General features: G+C 41.5%; 1 protein-coding gene and 1 long non-coding RNA gene across 4 annotated transcripts; both read left to right on the forward strand.

The window, feature by feature from the left end:
- Positions 1 to 817: 817 nt before the first annotated feature.
- On the forward strand, positions 818 to 7,453 carry LOC136950821 (uncharacterized). The gene is made up of 4 exons (XR_010877510.1): positions 818 to 931; positions 6,711 to 6,728; positions 6,880 to 6,903; positions 7,300 to 7,453. It is a non-coding gene; the product is annotated as an uncharacterized lncRNA (long non-coding RNA).
- A 2,362-nt stretch (positions 7,454 to 9,815) lies between these two features.
- mybpc2b (myosin binding protein Cb) lies at positions 9,816 to 23,093 on the forward strand. 3 transcript variants are annotated; one of them, XM_067245294.1, is made up of 27 exons: positions 9,816 to 10,961; positions 12,638 to 12,703; positions 12,868 to 13,016; positions 13,478 to 13,595; positions 13,707 to 13,755; positions 14,106 to 14,165; positions 14,365 to 14,534; positions 14,623 to 14,755; positions 15,411 to 15,535; positions 15,909 to 16,014; positions 16,202 to 16,365; positions 16,483 to 16,648; positions 16,971 to 17,077; positions 17,248 to 17,277; positions 17,370 to 17,512; positions 17,713 to 17,872; positions 18,191 to 18,295; positions 18,458 to 18,646; positions 18,796 to 18,930; positions 19,186 to 19,353; positions 19,589 to 19,677; positions 19,929 to 20,124; positions 20,218 to 20,357; positions 21,489 to 21,648; positions 22,055 to 22,191; positions 22,372 to 22,558; positions 22,963 to 23,093. In XM_067245294.1, exons 3-27 carry the CDS (start codon positions 12,876 to 12,878, stop codon positions 22,992 to 22,994), a joined length of 3,210 nt encoding a protein of 1,069 aa, XP_067101395.1. In that variant the 5' UTR covers positions 9,816 to 10,961; positions 12,638 to 12,703; positions 12,868 to 12,875; the 3' UTR covers positions 22,995 to 23,093. The 3 variants fall into 3 exon arrangements, with proteins under 3 accessions (XP_067101395.1, XP_067101394.1, XP_067101396.1); XM_067245293.1 differs by lacking the exon at positions 9,816 to 10,961 and having other exon boundaries at positions 11,000 to 12,703; XM_067245295.1 differs by lacking the exons at positions 9,816 to 10,961; positions 12,638 to 12,703; positions 13,478 to 13,595; positions 13,707 to 13,755 and having other exon boundaries at positions 12,873 to 13,016.
- The last annotated feature ends 145 nt before the right edge of the window (positions 23,094 to 23,238 follow it).

A 23,238-nucleotide genomic window follows, 5' to 3' on the forward strand; every position in this document is an offset into this window, starting at 1 on the left:
TTGGTAGTTTGAAGCGGACGTGCAGAGGGAGAGAAATGCACAAGGGAGAAGCTACTGTTTAGATAAGGAGGAGCTTGAAATGCAAGTCGTGCTCTCGGAAACAGCAACATAATAATCTTTTCATTTTTATTTTCTTATAATTTATTTTCCTTCATATTATGTTTTGTTCAATTTCTAATATCAGCCGATTGGTTGGGTATACTTTCTGCTATCAAAGGATTCCTTTGTGAAATACATTTTCACAACAGAATAAGTCTCAGAACAATTCAATAACCGGCATAAATTAATCACAGAGTGCAAACGTGATAAGACAAGAGGGTGTTGTCATGTAATAAATCAAATGGACCGTGGGGATGTAACACGCTACCGGTTGCTGGGGTGTTCACCCTTTGATTATTGGTCATGGCTAATGGTAGGACGTGGTTAAGGTGATGATAGGAGCAACTTCAGTTCATGAGGTGTAAGATCTGGGGTTAGAAAACAGGTCAGATGTTGTTAAGCTCACAGCTTACCGTAGTTATCCAACCCAACATGACACTATTCAACAAGTTTGTTCACTCAATTAATCTCTCCTTAAAAGTGCATTAAACCACATCTCATCACTCCCTCTCCTGTGTCTCTTCCATTTTGACACTCTCTCTGTGTAATTTCCTTGGAATCTTTTAACAGTTTCAAGTGTCAGGCTCCCCCTTCTCCTCCTTCTCTCTCTGACTCCCTCCCTGTTGGGTCAGGGCCTTAAGTGCCAAGAAAGCTTTGGATATCAGAGAGAGAGAGAGAGAGAGAGAGAGGGAGAGAGAGAGAGAGAAAAAGGGAGGGAGGGAGAGAGAGAGAGAGTAAGAGAGAAATAAAAGGAAAAATCCCTGCCAGACCTCAGTCTTGAAGACGACAGCAGAAGGTAGTGGGATAATCATGTCCGAAGCAACGGATGCAGGTATGCTGACGCAACATGTCAGGATCATTCATTTTTACCAGACTGGGGGAAATACCATCAGAGACAAGATAAATGATTGATTTAAGGTGGAATAGTGTATGCTAAAGAAGTTATCAAAATACCGTACCGCATTATAGAGTACCATGCTATAGGAGCCTCATTACATTATATACATTTATAATGTGAATTTAGGTCGATTTACAAGCATATTCCTTGTGCACCAGCAGGCTCGGCTCCAGAATGAATCAGATGGGGGGGCATTTGGTCTCCACAAGGGGGTATTTTGTATATAGCTGTTATGGAAACGTATTTCTAAAATAATGGGGGGGGGGGCGGGGGGGGGCACAGCATTCCATTTGGGGGCGGCATAGCCCGCCGTTGAGCTGACCCTGGTACCAGACAGATATATTTATTGATATTTTTGTCTGGCATTTCCCCCAAATAGATATTCTCCGAGAGTCGAAACATATAATATAGGGAATCACAACCTGCAAATAATAATTATACATATCAAAAAAGTTATCATGCGAAAAGTAAAGGATATATGGAATTGAACATAGTCAAAAATAAATAATAAGTACTCGCTAAACTAGTTACAATACAGAAGAAACAAAATGATAAACTGTTTAACATAATTTGGTAACATTTTTAAATCTCAGAATAATACTAATGGATGGTTATCAATCAAAATTGTTATTTGTTAAAACTTCTAGCAAATAATATGAGTAGCAGACCAGAGAATATATGTACAGTTGGAGGGGAGAAAATAGCAGGGGGAGAGTGGAACACGTACTACATGTCTCTGAGGAAGATAGAGAGAGGGCCAGATGGTGCTGTAAACCTAGAAACAAGGGACGTGGTTTGGTTTGGGGTTTGGTGCTCATGTGATGGGACAGTTGGCTGAGATGACAGTAGATACCGTCAGGGGCTCCAATCTGACTGCCCGATCTGATCTCTAAGACATCTGACATCGAACATACAGTAATGATACGCTGTTGTGTGAATTAAGTGCAACCCAGGAGGATATATCAATATTTGATGAGATAATCAGACCATAGAAATATACCAAACTCTGATGAAAGTTTGTTGACAGTTCAGATGACAAATAAATACAAATACTTGTGTCGATAGGTCGTTTTCTATGTAAGTATTCTTATCCTGTATTTTGAGCCCATTATTGCAAACTCCAAAAATATTTTGTTCACCTCATAGAAATATAAACATCATATGGTATGCGATAGGTCAAAGGTTACTATACCTCACCTGTGTGTACTGCACAGGTAAATAGATTGATTCGGTTTGTTTTGCAGTCCTTGTGTCTGGGACAGCCTGTTAAATATCTATGAAATATAACCTAACCGTGTAGTGTTTTCACACCAATGTTCATTTTATTTAGTCCATCTTGCTGTGATCTGAGATGTTATTGGGGATGATAGTGAGCATCTAGACCATTCAATCCATTAATTCCACCTGACCAGTCATCCAAATCCACGTGAGAAACATGTATTGTCAGTGTGAAACTGGAAGTCATCACAATTCCAGTTGCGTTTGAATATTTTGAATTGGATTGGCATAAATAGGTTTGTTGTGTATTAATTGCACACAATCAAGGGTTTTAAAGCATTCATTAAAAGAACATAGCCAATATTACATTCAAAGATATAAAGATAAACATCTTAAAATTAGTCTGGCATTTAGTGAACTGATATTGGTATGCTATGTCAACATTAGTGATATGAAGGTTCATAAGCAGCCGCCATCTTGTCGTTAAACTTCATACTCTGAATGTGGTCGTTCTAGTCACAGTTGGAGAATCACTTCAGAAAACACTGTAAAATAACTATCCTTTAGGCCTCATGAAGCATTTGTAGTTAGTAAATCAACTATTGTGAGTTAATGCTTAGGAAGGAAATCTACACATAGAACAAGCAGTTTCTGTCATCTGTGGACATTACAAACCTGTAAGAGCCAGATAACCAAAACCTCAGCTTTTGGAAAGATGTTGTCCTAATTCATTACATTTCATAAGGTTTTTAAACATACGTTTTTAGCTCTGAACAAATATTCTATAAACTGATTTTGATGGGTAGTTATTATTTAGTAATGCTGTGTCTGGTTTCCTGTCCTCAAAGGAGCCATATGGGTTCACTCTTTCACATCTACTTTGACCTTGTGTCACTGTAAATCACCACGGTGTCAGTCAGCTGAGATATACAGACACTGGAGAACGTGAGAGGGAAGTTTCGTTTTAAAGAAACAGAACAAGGACTATGTCATGCCCTAACCGTCAGCTCTCTCCCTCCCTAGTCTTTTCTCCACATAAAGCTTCCATATTCCCTTGCTACATAAACTCTCATTGAGAGTATCTCTCTACAAGATTGTCTTTAACCTTTTCTCAACCTATTACCTTTTCCACACATCTCCGAACAAATCATCCCTTTTCATCCCTAAACAGTAAACAGTTCCCCCGTTGCCCAGTGCCAAGATGATTTCATGGATATTACATTTCTATCCAGCCTATGTATGTACTCCGCTTTCCAACCAGCTAAGCCCTGCCCTTACTCAAACACTGACCTTTGGGTGAACAGCTCAGATTACAACCTTCAGTCTTCCTGATTTATGGGGTTTCTCAGATTGGTTTTTACAGAGAATACCCTAAATATAACTTATTTGACTGTAAGTGCAATGACATTGACAGTTTGTATCATGATTTTACAATCCACTGGATGAAATGCAATCTACTGTTGCCTCGTTTTATTGATATGTGTTTGCCAAGTGTTCTCGCAGTATGTGTCTACAAAATATGTTCTTCAGATAACATGTAGTTTTTTGTATTTTTATATGTTTTAATTTTCCACAGTTTGGTAGACTATACCATGACAAATGTTCTATAATTTCTGAGTTATTAATGTTGATATCTTTCATAGCTCTCCTCTTTCAAGTTATTTTATAAATAGCCCAACTTAACTTCTAACCTTTCACTCTAGATTTCTTATTCTGCCTTAATAAGATCCTACCACATGAAGATTTATCACATCCATTTCGCAAGATTATATTTTTATCATTATTTACTAATGATAAAATTATTTATCATTAGGAAATGTTCAAAAACGCAAAAAGAACACTGTCTTTCCAATTTAGGCTTGCTTTCTAACTCACTCTTTCGTCATCCTCCTGTTGTCAGTCCAAAAGGCATGACAGGCGTTGAATACCGGTGTTTAAAAGGAAATACAGGAAGGGGGTAAGGGATGGTAGGGGAGGGCAAGGGAGGAGAGGAAAGAGGAGTGGCACTGGCCATAATTCCTTTCATCATTGCACTTGGACTAAACTTTGAAGTGGCATATTAAGTGCTCTGATATGTCTTTCATGTTTCCGAGGGTGTCCATCAGACACCCTCTTTTCATCCCTGTTAATTTCCCCAAAATGACAGTAGTTTTTTGATCCTCAGCGAAACAAATCCACTGAAACTCAAAAGAGTTCCTCAGATTTGATTCTAAGGCTGGAAATGCTTCATTCATGTGTCATACAGATCTGCCTCTTTCTTGAATTTTTTGTTTTTCTTTCTAGAGTTCTCTAAACAATGCTGTCTAGTTCCCCACCCGTGACCTCCTTTAACATTGGACTTTGACATTCAGTAATACTGTATCTTCAGCTCTCTAGAAAAAAACAGCTTTAAGTAAACAATATGACTGATATCAGTAAATTATATCGTCAAAGCTGTCAAATAAAACATTTGCCATAGGCCTAACTGTTCCTCCAGATGTAGTCATGTGTGAAACGGACCATGTGTCCTGTATTAGTTTCTGTAAATGACCATAGTGAATGACATCGAGCTCACATGCCTTAAGCTAAAGATAGCTGTCATGCAACTAGATACACCTGTTTCTTCCGTATGCACACGTTTAAATGCATTTCATTCAGTGTGAATAATCACTCCTTCCACATCCTGTACATTTACTGACAAGTGACGTGATTCATATTGTATTCATTAAATCTTAATAGCCTAAGGATCTTAATTGGTGAGGATCAAATATTAAAAGAGGGTGATTTGGAACAGTTTGGAAGTAATATTAGTAATATTTTATTCTATTCATTTTTTTTGTTCTATTCAAATTCTTTTCTATTCTATGCAAGTTGAAGTCTAAGACAGATAAACACATCTTCAGTGACTTCCTTGTGTTCCTATGTCAGCTTCAGGGGCGCATGGCTGTCACTAGAGCTAGCCGGTCGTATATGTTTAACGAGGGGACCTGTCTCGACGATAAATTGACAGTAAATTATTCCTTCAACTTGTTGACTGTTTCCATCTGTTTACTTTGGCTATGCATACTTGAGCTCCTAAGTGATGAGTATTAAGGCCAAACCGGTAACGTAATGTGTATTTCTAACACTTAATAGTTTATGAAAGCTATTGTATTACACCACAAAAAGCAGAAGAAAAAAAATTCAATATTTAAATATTGTCAAATATTTCGATGTTGGCAGTTAAAGTACTCACCTTTCCAGATATCAAGAAAGTATCAATCAATGAAAGAGCTTCGATCAGATTGAGAGAATAGAACTCAGTTCAGAACCACATTCTATCAAGACCATTCTATAACCTCCACAACCTTAACTGTAGCCTACTGCGCACTTAACTGGACTTAGTTTTCCAAATGCACTGGATACTACTGGCAGACTGAAAAGTGTTTTGCAGATTTACACTCTAGTGGCAATCTCTTCTCAAAGTGGCATGTCTTAAGTCAAGTCTTCTCACATTTTATCCAGTGCTTCGGCACCATAGTCGTTGCTTTGACAGTCAATTACAATATTTTCACAGGTTCTTTGTCCTAAAAGGTTCTTACAAGATTTTGTGGAAGAAATAAGTAAAAGGAGACTTAAGAAAACAACATTTTAACGTAGCCTATTTTATTATGTTTGTGCTAAACCGTTTATAAATGTAGCTACAGTTGAATGTAAGCAAATTCATAAATAAGTGAGCATGTTCCTTAAAATTTGACTTGAGGTTGAAAGATCAGTATCAGAGGCCACGCTGGCCTAATCAGAGCAACCCTGGACAGTCCAAGGTGACTGGCAGGACTGGCAGGGCTTCAGTGAGATCACACAACACCATCTTTGGCCTTTGGCAAGAGGTTGTGGAAATGCAGCCCAGCCCAGAGAAGCTCTCAGAGACTTTGCTATATGATACTTCTGATACATCTATTTCAGAGAAGCGTGTTCTTCAACCAGCTTTCTGACTCCCCCAGGTCACTGTCAGTTCCTCCTAACCTCAGACCAAAGACCAACATTCTCTGACCTCCTTGGCCAACAAATATCCATCCAAATAAGCTGAGTCATACGTAGCTACTGAAGGCCGTTTGTGACATTAACAGGTCACTATAGGGCATTAGATTGTTTTCAAGTTCCGTTCCTTGTTTTACGGTCTCTTATATTTTACAGGTGACGATTTTAAATGGTGCTTTAAAGTCCTCTTGCTTGGCTGTTTGAGTTCTAGAATTACATCATAAAGCAGTGATCCACACAGTGAAATAAGATATGAAATCCAATAAACATATAAGAAATAACAGATACCTTACCTATTGCAACAGACAGCTAAGCAAGCACAAATATATGTATGAGTACTCCAGTTAAAACAGACACTTGACATGTATACAAAGTTTGATGACATGCTTCTACTGAGGTATTATAGAACTCATCACAGATGTGAGCTAAAACTGAGGTGTCTCATAAACGTGTCTTTGCATATGTCTGAAACTATATATGTGTTTCTGCATTGCAGTGCCACCGGAGGTGGAGGGTAAGTTCCCCAAAGTACATGACCGTAAATGTAGACTACTTTTTGTGTTTCCTACTCCTAAACGTCCTAATGCTGCTAAAACATTCTCCCTGTATGTTTTTGTTACCTTATGTCTGTCTCCATCTCTGCATCATCTGCCCATGCCATGCAGCAGAACAGGCAGCCCCCGCAGAGGGTGAGTCCTCACACAGCTTTGCCATTTTGAATGTATTATAACGCTGTATTGTGAGTTTTCTGTTTACGTATATGTATATGGTGCACAAAAAACATCCCAATAGAAACAATCTATAGAAACACGTGTAGTCCTACAGTCCGACTCATATGTAAGTCAGTATTTTCACGTATATTTTTGGCATAATTGGCATACTGAACAAAAACTCAACACATTTATTTGTGCTCTTATTTTGCTCTTAAATGAATCTATGGTCATAATGCACTATTGTCTACTAATATCTCAATGTGGTATTTCAGGGGGTGCACCTGCTTGCTCTCTTCCATTCACTTGTCTGTCCTTAAATGTAAATGTTTTACAACTGATCCCACTTTTTTCTGCTTTTTTTGTGTGTTACAGCTCCTGCCACAGGTAACAAATAAATGCATGTGTGTGCTCATAAAATGAGGCAGGACCGTTTAAGTTTTTGTCCGTGTGGACATTGGCTAAAATTGCTTGCAATCGTTGAAAATGAAACGCTTCTGCCCTAGTAGAAGAACCACCACCTGCAGAGGGTAAGACCGTGCACCATGTAAACTGCTGTGACACTGTTGCATCTGAAGTATACGTGTTTACATGTCATCGTACACAGTCCATGTGTCACTGACTGTACCCAATGAACTGTATGTGTGATTATACCCAATGTGTGTGTCAATGCATAATGATGACAATATAACTGGTCAAAGGACTATAACTATAACTGGTCAGCCCCTGTAGCTGAGGAAGGCCCTGCAGAAGGCCCTGCAGAAGGCCCTGCAGAAGGCCCTGCAGAAGGCCCTGCAGAAGGTGGTAAGGGAAACCAACATGCATATGATGTGATAAAGTGCTGTGATTCCATGCAACCAAACAGTGTGTGTAGAATGTAAAACAACGTTTGTCTTTAAAACTGTTGCTCTAAAGTGTGTGAGGTTTGAGCATAAAACAGATAAAGTGTAACCAAACACAGTACTAGTTTTCTCTTCCTGAGACCCAACCATGAATTGATGTCCACCACAGAGGACACTGATGTCCAGTTAAGACGCCATCCTTGGTTTTTCTACTTATGTCACAAATGTGAAGGACCTCGGAAATGGCCATGTAACCCGAATTATTTACTTAAGTTATAGATGCTTTACTTAAACCAAAAAAAGGTGTGACATACATTTTCCTTTGATATATGTTAATTTGCTCAAATGTTAATGTTAAGGCCAAATGTAAACTTTGTGAAAACCTTATATTTTGGGTGACCGGAGTCTAGTTTGTAAATGCATTGTTTTATTCCTTACCAATTGAGGATGAACATAGTAATAGATTTTTTACCACAAGTCAGAAGGCTCTTTGGTCTAAGATGAACTGTTCTCTGTAGGCTGCAGTTTGTGTGTGTGCAGAGATTAATAACTTCAGTTGCACTGTTTGTTTGTAAAAAAAAAAAGAAGTAATAAGCAGTAAAAAGTACTGCTGACGTCCTGCGTTTGCATGGTACCAAAGGTGTGAAAGTTTGTTTAATGGATAGTGTGCCTATTGTCAAGGCCAGATTAGTACCCCAAAGGGTCCCTGGGCACTGAAGCTCATGACCCCCCATCATGATACTTCATTTTTTGTAAAACAAAAAAAATATTTTATTCTAATTGGTTAATCATTAAGATCGAGGGCCAAGGAAGCCTTTTTTTATGTAGCCCCCCCCCCCCCCCCCCCCCCACAATTCTCCGATCACGGAGGGCCCCTCTATGCCCAAAGGCCCCTGGGCACGTGCCCAGATAGATCTGGCCTTGCCTATTGTCTGTTGAATCTACTTGTTTATTATGTTATCTGTATGTGTGTTTCCATGCACAAATGCACAATAATGAAGAGTAGCCTGGTCAGTGTTCAAATTAAGGCTTGTTTTTTTTTGTGTCGGAAACAATAAGAGTTAACATGTGTGTGTGTGCTATATCCCTGATGTTTGAATGCATGGATATATTTTGTGAAAATTGCTTCCTGTAAGGCAGTTTCAACATTTGACTTTTTTTATTTTTTATGAACAAATACCAGAAAGTTAAGTAATATATTTTAAGAAATGTGCACTCACTTAAATAAAAAACCATGACACATTTGTTAATGCAATTATCTAGTCACATCTGAAATTGGCCCACGTCTCATATACGATATTTAAACCTGTCAGAGTAATGTTTTTTTTTCCATAGGAGACGAATCATCTGCAGAAGATGGTAAGGGACAGTTTTATCTACAATCCTGTATACTGTATATGTTCTTGTACAGTATGCATTACTCTGCATGTGATGTAACATTCACTCACCTACTTTCATAACTACTATGATCAAACCAATCACTGTATCAAGTTCAACTTACATAAACATATTGTTCTTTACTCAGTAGAGCCTAAATATGTTTCTGAGTGTATATGCTGTATTATAGTATATTTGTATGTTACATTTGTGAGTATATGCATACAAATGTTTATCATATTGTCCTGAACAATATGGCCTATGTACAGTACAATGTTGAGTCTAAACTCAAATAACGTTTGTGAAACGGAAAGGGATATTTGTGTGTTGTAAAAAAAAAAAGAAACACTAGTACGATATATATATATATATATACATATATATATATTTAATGTACACTGTGTGTAACATATATGTGTTTTAGCGGCGCCTAAACCAGTAGCAGAGGAGGGTAAGCGTAACAGAATTAATTTTATGGGAATGTACATTGTGTTATGTTTGAACTGTGTGTTACTACGTGACAACAGTATGTCGTCCTTGAATACATGCAGCACACAGCACAGTGCATGTATTCATATCAACTGTTTCCTTTTCTGTGTTGGTTTATTTTGTTCAAAAATTACTGTAAGTGTTTGTTTGTGTATAGCATGAGAAATACAGTAAATCTTACTGCTTCGGTTTGGATAAGATTGATTATGTTTTCAGAAACTGTGCTGTAGTAACCATTCAGTTTCATTTGCCTGTTGTTAATGTGTGCACTATGTTGATTGTAACTATGTCATGCAGTGCTGTTTTGGTGTGCCAACACCCAAGGAAATGACTTACAGTCAGAATGATGTGTGAAATTATCTTGGAGCTTGTTGCATGATCCTTTCTTAGTCTCTGAACATCCCTCATGAGCTTAATATACAGTAAACGCCCACGATTCTATTTGCATACACCAGGATCCCATTACAGTAAACAACACTTATGTTGGTTAAACTGCTTCCTCAAAGAAGCCCCTCATAGAAGCCCAAAGAAGCAATATGTCTATTGTAATTTTTTATGTTTATACCACAATTTTGATGGAGCTAAACTGAATGAATATACAGGGAGTACTGAAAGAGGATGTATCTAATTATAGTGAAAGAGATCATAGGAACATTATGAGAAGAATCATTTCCTGCTTACTTTTACTTGAAATTGGAAATTGAAATTGCTTGAGTTTGTTTTGTTCATCTGATTGACGTGACTTCGTTTTGTGTTATGTGCCCTGATTGGTGGCTTTGTTTTGTTGGAGAATTTTGCTTTGGTTTGTTTGATGGAACCTACTGAGGCAATGAACGGGGTTTCCATGCTGTGTAGATTCTTATAATTTGGAGCAGTACTTTGCGCAGTTTTATTTTAAAGGGGAGATATGTTTTGATCTTGGACATGATGGCTGTTTTGGATTGTTTTGGCATGATTCCACTACAACGTACAGATGTCAGAATTACAGTATGATATTGCTGTGCCAGGTTGTCACACATAGGTTGTCTCTCTAGGCTTGCCTTGAATCTAGGTTATTGATTGAAATATATTTAGTTTACTTCTGCTTCCTGCCAATGTTCATAGCAGGGATAGCATACTGTGCATGTTGTGCTGTGTCTAAAGACCAGTCACATGTGTCATGTGTTGGTTTGAACAGAGAGCTCAGAAACTCCTGCAACCACAGGTGAGAACATCATTTGCAAAACATTTCTATACCTGATATTTTTTTTTAAATATGAATATTAAGTCTTCGATATCATTGATCATCCTAATCAGAGACGGCAGAGACTCCGGCACCTGAAGTGGAAGGTGAGAACAAAAACTTTTTGTCTGAGTGTGACGGAGAAAGAGAGGTCTGTCTCCGATAACAGTGGGACTTCAGTCTAAGTTCTAGATTTACATTTAGCAGACGCTCTTATCCAGAGCGACTTACAGTAAGTGCAGGGACAGCTCCCCCGAGGCAAGTAGGGAGAAGTGCCTTGCCCAAGGACACAACATTTTTGCACGGCCAGGAATTGATCTGGCAACCTTCTGATTACTAGCCCGATTCCCTAACCGCTCAGCCATCTGACTCCCTAAGTTCTTGATGTATTTGTTCATTAGCCAATCAGCTGAGTAGAGACAAGTAACATCAGATCAGAAGAAATGACCACATCAAAGGCATAAGGGTTTCCTGTTGAGTCTCTCTGGAGCTTTAAGTTCAAAGGCCCCCAATTGTATATGGAAGTCAGTAAAACTGTACAGTAAAGGGCAAAACAGTTGCATCACAGACACACACACACACACACAGTATATAATTCTTCTGTCAGCTTTCTCCCTGGCATAGGGAACAGACCTAGGCCCTCAATTGCCTAAAGACGTAGACCCCTACAGTGCATGTAGCTTAAACTAGGAGCACCCTTTCTGGACATAGGTCATGGGCATCTCTTGACCTAAAGATGTAGGTCGCTTGACCCTCTCCAACTATAGGCCCTTCAGTGCATTTTTAAAGGTAGGATCCCTGTCTCCTGCCATAGGCCCTATTTACCTCCTGACCCCATGCACATCTCTGGCCTGGCCATATAGGGCTTCAACAGCTGCACAGATAAATGGTGAACCCACGTGCAGGGAAAGTGGTATGCATACAAGACTGACAACAGTCAAAATCAAAGAAGGTGAAAGAAGTTATTCTCATCATTGATTGTTCTTGGTTATTTTAATTAGGAAGTGCAGAGAATTTAGCCCCTGAAGCTGCAGATGAAAACATCTGAATGTTTAAGTTACTTCCTTCCATTTTAAAGTTCACGTAGAATAACTCTGATGTCAAATGCATGGTGATAATAAGAAATGATTATGAGGTCAATGGCATTACTGCCTGGTTTGTGAAAGGAAACCATGTCAGAGTAACCATTTGACTGGTTTTCAGAAACCCCAGCACCAGAACCGCAACCTGGTGAGGCACAGAGTCTATCCCTGGTTGTCATGGTTTATTCGCACCTGTTGATCCCAACTCTTGCTGTTGGTTTCAGTTGTTCCACAGAATGCTTTTCTGAATGTTCCCACATACTGTAGTTGTTCGTGGGTGTGTATGTTTGTGAGCACTTTGAACCTGTTCTATTCAGTGTTGTGGTGCCAACCACTGCAGTGTTTATCATGCGTGTTTATTTTATGTGTTTTATAAGTATCTACAGTACACATTTCCGGCTCTTGCTTTAGATGTTTTGTAAACTGTAAGTTGCAGTGTGGACCACCCGCTGACGTTGTTCTTGAAACTGTTTGCATACACAGCTCATTGTATATTGTGTATTTATAATTGTTGTCCCGTTCATTTACTGTCTGTGTGCACGGAGCCTTCTGTTGTTATGGCGACAGGATACAGAGACACTCGGAATTCTCTGATTAAGTATTTTCAAGTGCATCACACTCGCTGTACGTTTGTGGCATGTGTACGTTTGCATGTGTTGACGTTTGAGAGCGTGTCCTCAGTTGTGTCTGCCGTCACGCAGAGCCGGAGAAGACGGAGCTGAGCGGACTGTTTGTGGAGAAGCCTGAGACAGCCACCGCTGTGGCAGGTCAGAATCACACGCTCTGCTCCGAGCCAGACACATACCACAACTAAAATCAAATGCAGTCAAAATTGGCTCGCCATTGGTGACATTTTGAATCTATAGTTTGTTGGTGTTCAGGTGTGCGGCTATCAAAGTGTGGCTCTCTGAGTGCTGGTGGTGTTTTACAGGGAAGGACATGATATTCATTGCCAAAGTGGATTCATCCAAACTGACGAGAAAGCCAACCATCAAGTGGCTGAAGGGGAAGTGGTTGGATCTGGGCAGCAAGGCCGGGAAACACCTGCAGTTTAAGGAGACTTATGACAGAAACACCAAGGTGTGTACGTGTGTGTGTGTGTGTGTGTGTGTGTGTGTGTTGGATTGAAGGTATGGAAGCAAATCAGTGACATCATGTTTTGAATTTTAAATGAAGGCATTGAATACTTAATATTGACATTTAAACGCCACAGAATTTGTTGGTTTTGAAATCGCCTCTTTGAAATGTGAATTTATTTCAGTGTAAAAAAAATCTGTTCACAATATTCAAGGTTTGCAAATTGAGGTTACTCATTCAAATAGTAAAATTCAGATCGTCCCCCCCCAAAAAAAAAAATCAAGTCTCATGAATTGAAACATAACAAAATTCAGGCTGCTCGAATTCTAATAAAACTTGAGCCGAAAAAATCACCATAGAAGGATGATGAGTGCAGATCATGTTTACTCAAATCTTCATCACACACTCGCACACACACACACACATAGACACACAGTGTTTTAAGTACCCTGACCCCTCTACAGATCTACACCTATGAGATGAAGATCATCAAAGTAGTAGCAGGTGATGCTGGTGGATACAGGTGTGAAGTGATCTCCAAAGACAAATGTGACAGCAGCACATTTGAGATCACTGTGGAGGGTGAGTTGGAGAGAACCTAATATGCTGTTAAGTCCCCTTTGAGAGAACAGTTGGACGACCTGCCTATGTCTGTGTGTGTATTCAACCCATGACATGTATCCTCTGTTGCAGCTACTGCAAAAGAGGAGGAGGCAGACATTCTGTCGGCTTTTAAAAGATCGTAAGTGTGCGAGGGCTTCAAGTGACAGCCCTCTGAAGGTTTTTGTGTGTGTGTGATGTGTATGTGCGTGTTTGCATGTTTTAACCGACTTACATGAGCGGAAATGTGTGTATGTGTGTTTCTGCAAGATGTGTGTGTGTGTTTTTATGTACGTGTCATGTGCCCGTTTGCACGCTCGTCCCTGTGTGTGTGTACGTGTGTAACGATGATGTAGCCTTCCAAGTGCATGTGGCTCACTATGTCTTTCAGCATGTCCAAGAAGGAGCTCGGAGTTTGATTGCTTTTTGTGGCCCTGCAACACACTTGATCTGCCTGATCCAGGGTGACAAGGATACTGTTTTCATTCTCAGAGGTGCTGGAGAGGATGATGGAGACCTGGACTTCAGCGCCTTGTTAAAAGCCACCAAAAAGTGAATCGTTTTACTTTGTGCAGAATAAGTATAGACCACAGTCAAATTCAAGACGTTATTTCCTTTCCTATCATGTGGATTTTATGGTTTTCATAAACTTTTTAGACAAGACGGATACAAAATCATTTAAATACCAACCGTGTAACCTGACTTTTTGAATTCTTTCTTTTCTTCTACACCCTCTCTTCATCACCGGTAGGAAGAAGAAGCCTCAGCCGGCTGTAGAAGAGAAGGATGTGTGGGAAATTCTTAAGACTGCCCATCCCAGCGAGTACGAGAAGATTGCCTTTGAATATGGCATTACAGATCTAAGAGGCATGCTCAAACGTTTGAAGAAGATGAAGACAGTGGAACCCAAGCACAGTGATGGTAAGACACGGGAGAGGAGAGGACAAAATGCAGTTGGTTTGACATTTTTCCTGGTTGTTGCTATAATCTTATTTCATCTTACCCTAAGCTTTCCTGAAGAAACTGGAATCCGCCTACTCTTGTGAGAAAGGAAAGAAGATCGTTCTGTCTGTGGAGGTGGTTGACCCCAATGCCCAGGTCAAATGGTTGAAAAATGGCCAGGAGATTAAACCCTCTGCCAAGTATGCACTCAATCACTCTCATCAAACGTCAATTCAAGACAAACTTGTATTAATTGGCAGAACATTTTGAAAGCTACCTTTACTTCTAAGTCTATTTTTGGCTTTCGCAGGACCAGCTCCTGACATATAAAGTGTTATATGTATCACCTGTCTGCACCATAGCAAATTACAAGATGAAATAGATTGATTGGCCTGTGACCCCTATCTAATTCACTGTGGACTATTTGGTGACAGAGGCAAGGAGATTCCTATTGCGCTGGAAAATAGCTCTCTAAAATTATCTGTACAACACCATATATTCCAATGGCGCTGCCATCAACACATTTTATTTATAGGGAGTCATGATAAGGCCCTCTGGGAGAACAACATGGTGGCAAGTCCTGCCTGACTATGCAATAACTCGTGGATGAAAACTGATATCAGTTACATGTCTCAAAGTTTCATAGGAGATCCTCTTGTTTTCCTTTTGGTACAGTAGCTGCTTCATGAAGCATTTTGATCTCGAGCGCTATCTTCAGCACTGCTAGGATGAACGAAATGAGAGATCCCGTCACACAGACGTCGACATCTCTACTCCATTGCTAGTGAGAGTGTCACATAATAGGCCCTTTTCTCTGTCATGCCAAACTCTCCTGTCTCTCTGTCTGGTTAACAGGTATATCATTGAGTGCGTGGGTAACGTCAGAACACTCACCATCAACAAGACTTCCCTGGCTGATGATGCCGCATATGAGTGTGTGGTAGAGAATGAAAAGTGTTTCACAGAAGTGTTTGTCAAGGGTAGGGAAGCTGCTCTCATTCTTTCACATCCCTATTATTAAGAACTGTTTGGCATTCCTACTCGTTGAGAATTGTGCAATGTGTTTGGTATGTTATTCATCTAGCCATACACTGCAATGTCATGTATTCAACTTAATAGACACTTTTGTCAAAGTTGATGTGTGAGGGGATTTGAACCTGTGATCTCTTGATTTACTGTCAAATGCTCGACCACTGAACGATACCCACTTAGTCTAGGAGCAGTGTTATATCAGACAATCAGACAATATCGCACAGAATACTTGGCATACAAATGTACTGTAATGATCACAGAGTAATAAGAGATGAAACATGAAGCTTGTGATCTGAAGTCGATTATTGTTGTCTTCTTCAGAACCCCCAATAAAAATCATCAAGCTGATGGATGACTATCACGTCGTCGTGGGAGAGAGGGTGGAGTTTGAGATCGAGGTGTCTGAAGAGGGAGCCCATGTCATGTGGTTAGTACACCATACTGACTGTGTAGCAGAAAGTCAACAGTGATTTTAGTCATGGCATTTGTAACTTCGTATCGGGGCTACGCGTGTGGTGAAAGGCATTTTTGTCCTCACTGGTTAGCATGTCCAGTTCATATCAGGGGTCGAAAATGTGTACACAAAGCTGGGATTAGTTCTGTTCTCTCCTCAGGGCTTATGAAGATCAGGAACTCTCGAGGGATTCACAGAAGTTCCGCTTTAAGAAGGATGGGAAGAAGCACTGTCTTATCATCCAGGAGGCCACCCTGGACGACATCGGAATGTACCATGCCTGGACAAACGGGGGGCACACCAAAGGAGAGCTGGAAGTGGAAGGTACCATCTATTTTGTCAGGATTGAACTGTTAGAGGTAGGGATTGAAATACCCCCATCGCGTCTAGAATTGTCCCTCCCTCACTTCCCCCGTCTGCGGTTGCGGTTGCGTCTCCCAGAGAAGGAACTGGAGGTGTTGCAGAGCATCGCTGACCTGACCGTGAGGGCCGCAGATCAAGCCATGTTCAAGTGTGAGGTGTCGGACGAGAAAGTGACTGGGAAGTGGTTTAAGGATGGTGTGGAGGTTCTGCCCAGCGACCGCATCAAAATGACTCACATTGGCAGGTGAGAGACAGGGGTGGAGGCTGACCGAGGCCAATGCAGGTACAGAACAGGTTCTGTAGCACAGATGTAGAAAGAGCTCCCTCAAGGGTTAGTTAAGATTCAACTTTTCTTTTTTTGTTCATTAATTTTCATTGAATTCATTAATATATAAGTAACACCACTGTACATAAATAGCACATCTATACAAATGTCAACCATCATACTCTGTGTTTCCACCCACAGAACCAGCCTGAAACCATATTAGAAGTACACACTCATTAAACTGTTGAAGTGTTTCCTGTTTCCTGTTTCCTGTACTGGATCACATGTTCGTGTGTTTCAGGATGCATCGACTGACCATTGATGAGGTGAAGCCGGAGGATGCTGGAGACTACACCTTTATCCCAGACGGCTACGCCCTCTCTCTCTCAGCCAAACTCAACTTCTTGGGTGAGAGAAACAAAGACGAAACAAGATTCTTTGCAAAACTTTTTACCTCCTAGAGGGGAGTTAGTAAAGAGGATGTGTACTGTGCATTGAACTATAATACCTTTGATTTCAACTTCTGTCAAATTGACATGCATTGTGCCACGACTGATACATTCTCTTTTTCTGTACAGAAATCAAGATCGACTATGTCCCTCGCCAAGGTCGGTTAAAACATAGACCTGTGTATTTTTATATCACAATAGCACAGCTGTTTATGAATTATACATTGATTTTGTGTGTGTGTGTCATACAGACCCTCCCAAGATCCACCTGGACACCACAGGGAACATGGTGTCCCAAAACACCATCATCGTGGTGGCCGGAAATAAGCTACGCCTGGATGTGGAGATCAGTGGAGAGCCTGCACCTACCGTGGTCTGGATGAAGGGAGATAAGGTGAGGGCAGGAACTCAGCCAATCAGGGAGTAGTCTGTAACGTTAGACCCTTACGTGGCCAAGCTGTGAAACCATGAAAACAAACACTGTCAAATCAAATCCATCTGCACCTGTGTTTGGAAGAAAATATGCGATACGCCACACAAGGGTCTCGTAGGACTATTTTGACCCGGAAGTTTTTTTGACTTCCTGTCTCTCAGCCAATCACGGACGTCGAGGGGCGTATGAGGGTTGAGGCCAGGAAGGACCTGAGCTGCTTCGTCATAGAGGGGGCGGAAAGGGCGGATGAAGGCAACTACAGCATCACCGTCACCAACCCTGCGGGAGAGGACAAAGCTATCCTGTTTGTCAAGATTGTTGGTAAGTCTGTCTGGGAGTCAGGTGGCTGAGCGGTTAGGGAATCGGGCTAGTAATCTGAAGGTTGCCAGTTCGATTCCCGGCCGTGCCAAATGAGGTTGTGTCCTTGGGCAAGGCACTTCACCCTACTTGTTTCGGGGGGAATGTCCCTGTACTTACTGTAAGTCGCTCTGGATAAGAGCGTCTGCTAAATGACTAAATATAAATGTAAATGTCTGTATCGATCACCGAACTATGATGGACACTGCGGAAAACTAAATCTCAAGAATATCCATAGTCACATGAGCTTTGACTGACGGCTTAAACCCCTCCCTCTTCTAGATGTGCCAGATGAACCAGAGAATGTCAAGTGTATCGCGGTGGGAGAGGACTGTGCCACTATTGTCTGGGACCCACCCAAGTTTGACGGTGGTGCACCAATCAAAGGTACATAGCGAACAGGAAGCGCATGACATCATTCCGCTTTTCAAACGACCCATCAGCATTCACACATGCCTGGACGTTCTTCGATGGCAACAAGCATCGTTTTAAAACATGCCTTTCTCTTTTTCTCTTCTCCAATCCCCTCTCTCATTCTCCCTCACTCAGGTTATCTAATGGAGAGAAAGAAGAAGGGATCGTCCAGATGGACAAAGCTCAACTTCGACGTGTACGAGTCGACCACCTACGAGGCTAAGAGGATGATCGAGGGCGTGCTCTACGAGATGAGGGTGTTCGCCGTCAACGGCATCGGCCTCTCCCCCCCCAGCCTCAACTCCAAACCCTTCATGCCCATCGGTGTGTGGTGAAAAGCAACTTTCACTACATCCTGACCCACAGCATTAATTTCTTCTGTATATTCACCACTCTTGTGTTATCTTGTTAAAACGTCTCCTTCCTCCCACGCTCACACACCCCTGCTTACCAACCTTCTCTCTCCATCCCAGCCCCGACCAGTGAACCCGTGCGCCTCATGGTCCACGATGTGACAGACACCACATGCACCCTCAAATGGCTGGCCCCGGAGAAGATCGGAGCAGGAGGCCTGGACGGCTACATTATTGAGTACTGCAAAGACGGAGGTGAGGGTGAAAGACTACATATAACACTGTCGAATATGTATGAAAATTACAATCACTCAGCTGTCAAACGAATAGGGTTCAGTTTGATTCGAGATCATGTGTTGAGTATTGCATAATTCCATAAATATATATTATGCATATATATATATATTCATAAGACGATTAAATAAATACAAATTCTAAAGCCTGAAGGACAACCCGAAGCATCTGTGTCGAAGCACATTTCTCCACGGAGCGTCTTGTTTATGTTGGCAGGTACTGAGTGGGTGCAGGTGAACAAGGAACTGTGTGAGAGACAGGGCTACGTGGTGCGTGACCTTCCTACAGGGGAGAAGATCAACTTTAGAGTTATGGCCAAGAACATTGCAGGAGTCAGTCCCCCTGCATTGCTTGCCCAGTCTGTCACCATCCGCGAGATCATGGGTAAGTGTGTGTGTGTGTGTGTGTGTGTGAGTCTACCCAACCATCTCCCCAAGCATCCAACAGACCTGACCTAGTTTAAACTTACCCTACATGTAAAAATATGATCTGCAGAAATTAATAAATTTAGACATTCTAAATATAGTATGTGACTAGTCTGTCTCATGACAGAAATGTGTCAACTTTTGTTTTTTTTGAGCTTGTGTTTCTCTGAAAGCCATCCTTCTCCTTCCTCCAGAGTTGCCCAAGATCCGTCTCCCTCGGGATCTGAGACAGAAGTACATCAGGAAAGTCGGGGAAAAGATTAATCTGACCATCCCCTTCCAGGTCGGTTGTTTGAACAAACCCACTGACCGTCATAGAAAAGTTGGCTCTAGTCACTCAGTGCAACACTATGTCAATATCGTGGACTTGGCACAGTAATCATGAGCTCAACAGGAATAGCTATATGCAGTATGACCTATGTAAAAAAAAGACATCAGTGCAAAACAAGACCAAAACAAGACTGTCCGTTTTCTGCATGTAATCAGAGCATGGTTTTCTGCATGTAATCAGAGCATGGTTTTCGTGTCTGACAGGGTAAGCCACGTCCAGTTGCGACTTGGTTCAAGGATGGGGAACCTGTCGACGCGAAGAAGGTGGGTGTCCTCAACTCAAACGTAGATAGCATCCTCTTCATTCGCTCTGCGGAGAGAGAGCACTCTGGGAAATACGAGCTGGTCCTACAGATTGAGAACATGGAGGACAGGGCCTCTTTCGAAATTCGTATCGTGGGTAAGGAATTGAACGAGAGGACTTTTCGTTTTGTTTGTGATGGTGGTTTCAGAGATACTTGCAGCCAACCACTGTGTGTTTCTCTCCAATCAGACAAGCCAGGACCTCCTGTAGGAGTGAATGTGGCAGAGGTTTGGGGCTTCAACGCAGCGCTAGAGTGGAAGCCACCCAAAGATGATGGCAACTGTGACATCACGGGCTACACCATACAGAAGGCAGACAAGAAAACCATGGTATGAGATGATACAGTACACAGGGGCAGAGGGGCAAGACAACTTCATTACCCAGGATGCCTAGCTTGTTTTATATACAGTACAAGGTTGAGAGACCAGTACAGGAAAAATGTAGTCCTGCAGAAAGACACTCCATGGCATGATCTGATTCTAATATTTAGCAGATGCTCTCACCCAGAGCGACTTACAGTAAGTACAGAGACATTACCCCCGAGGCAAGTAGGGTGAAGTGCCTTGCCCAAGGACACAACGTCATTTGGCACAGCCAGGAATCGAACCGGTAAACTTCAGATTACTAGCCCGACTCCCTAACCGCTCAGCCTCCTGACTTCCTAATATGGTCTTCGTTTCCTCTCTGGTTCAGTTTTGTCTAATTCTAATGTTGCACATTTTGTCAGGCTTTGTATATTTTCCAGTCCATTTAGAGCAATCAAAGCATTGTACGTGTGTGATGATGTCACACAGACACATAATATGATGTACATTTAACATGTGGGATCATCTTTCCTGTGGGCCAATCTACATCTCTCTGCATGTCAGCTCCCTATGCCCGAGGCTATTCACATCACCCTGTTCTTACCAACATCTGATTCCAGTTTTCCTTATCTCTCTCCCTTTCTCTTCTTCCCTTTAATTTTCTGTCCTTGGCTATACAATGGGAGATAAGTACTTAAACTCTCATGACAGACCTCTCTTGACAAAATAAATTATGATGAGGAACAGAGATAAAGCAACAGACAGACAGCTTTGTCATCATCTCTCTCCCTCACACGCTCTCTCTCTCTATCTCCCCTTTTATCTCCCTCACACTCTATCTCTCTCCCTTTCTCACTCTCTCCCTCACTCTCTCTCCCTTCTCTCTCTCTCTCTCTCTCTCTCTCTCTCTCTCTCACACTCTCTCTCTCTCCCTCACTCTCTCTCCCTTTCTCTCTCTCTCTCTCTCTCTCACTCTCACTCTCTCTCTCTCTCCCTTTCTCTCTCTCTCTCTCTCTCACACTCTCACTCTCTCTCACACTCAATCTCCCTTTCTCCCTCTCACACTCTCTCACTCTCTCTCCCTTTCTCTCACTCTCTCACTCTCTCTCTGTCTTCCTCTGCTTCTCTCCTTGTCTGTGTCTTGGTCTTCTCTAGGAGTGGTTCACTGTCTACGATCACAACAGAAGACCAAACTGTACAGCCTCAGACCTGGTGATGGGGAATGAGTACACCTTCCGTGTCTACAGTGAGAACCTCTGTGGCCTGAGCGAGGAGCCATGTTTCAGCAAGAACACAGCTGCCATACCCAAGATAGGTCAGTGTGTGTCTGTGTGTGTCTGTGTGTGTCTGTGTGTGTGTCTGTGTGTGTCTGTGTGTGTCTGTGTGTCTGTGTGTGTGTCTGTGTGTGTCTGTGTGTGTCTGTGTGTCTGTGTGTGTCTGTGTGTGTCTGTGTGTGTCTGTGTGTGTCTGTGTGCGTGTCTATGATACGTATGAATGTGGCAGTTTAAAACACTGTTCATGCATGAGTCTGTACACTATGCTTAGGCATGTTTTTTCGTTTTACGTACAGTAAACGAATCTAGGCCATACCATGATTATAACTGAAGACTGAGTCTGTCGACCTTAATCTTTGTCTGTAGTTCAGATTTCCTCATATGCATTGTTAACCAATCAGTGATGATTAGAATGTTAAATCTAGGTGTGTTTTCCCCTCTGCCCAGGACTGGACTGCAACCGGGCTCCTTTCAAGGAGAAGGACATGAACGCCTGTCCTAAGTTCACACAGCCCCTGCAGGATAGATCTGTAGTGGCAGGCTATAGCACTGCCATCAGCTGTTCTGTACGAGGATTCCCTAAGGTACAGGCAGGGACCGCCAAAGCTCTGGAAGGAAGATTTCCTCTTCATGAATATTGCATTAAAGAGAACATTGTGTTCTACAACTACCCAGATCTCAGATTTAACAAGACCCACTTACAGAATGATCGTATGAAATACCTAAACGCCTAACTGTGTGATTCTGGTGTGGTTCCCTTCCAGCCTAAAATCGTCTGGATGAGGAACAGGATGATCCTGGGAGACGACCCGAAGTTCCTGATGCAGAACAACCAGGGGGTGCTGACCCTGAACATCCGTAAGCCTGGCCTGTATGACGGGGGGAAGTACTCATGCAAGGCGGTGAATGACCTTGGAGAAGATGAAGTGGAGTGCAAGCTGGAGATACGAGGTATGGAGAACGGGGAAGGAGGGAGGAAAGAGAGAGAGAGATAGACAGAGATAAATATACAGTAGTGAGTGTGTGTAAGTGGGTGTGTGTGTGTGAGAGAGAAAGAAAGAGACAGAGACAGAGAGGGTGAGAGGGAACAGCCTGTGATTTGATGTATTGAAAAAGACACACTTAAATGATTGATTTATTAAATGAAATGAAACACACTTAGGGATATTAAATACAATAGATATCCATCTAGGCTTCAAGGTCAGTGTGTAGTATTCATTGGTAAAAAGACAAGTCAGTTGATTTGGTTATAAAATAAAATGATTAAAGATACAGTACTTAAATGTATAAAATGCTGGAACACAGAGGCGCAACTTTATTTCATGTAACTTCTTATTCCTTACTTCTCTTCCCAGCTGTCCCAGTTGAAAAGACGGAGAAAGACTGAGAAGAATAAAAATATTAAAATTACATGAACCAAATCACAATGACGGTAGCTCTGGACAAAATACATGTGTCTTCATCAATAAAACATACTTGAAGTGTTTATGCATCCTGTTTTATCACAATTATATAAAACTCTATAAATGAGTGGGAAAAAAAACCATTTGCATTAAATAGAAAGTAGTGTAGTGAAAGCAGAGCATACTCATTGATACCAAAAACACATAAATGATGCCCTAAGACGTTAT

Source organism: Osmerus mordax, chromosome 10 (genome assembly GCF_038355195.1).
Source record: "Osmerus mordax isolate fOsmMor3 chromosome 10, fOsmMor3.pri, whole genome shotgun sequence".
NCBI lineage: Eukaryota > Metazoa > Chordata > Actinopteri > Osmeriformes > Osmeridae > Osmerus > Osmerus mordax.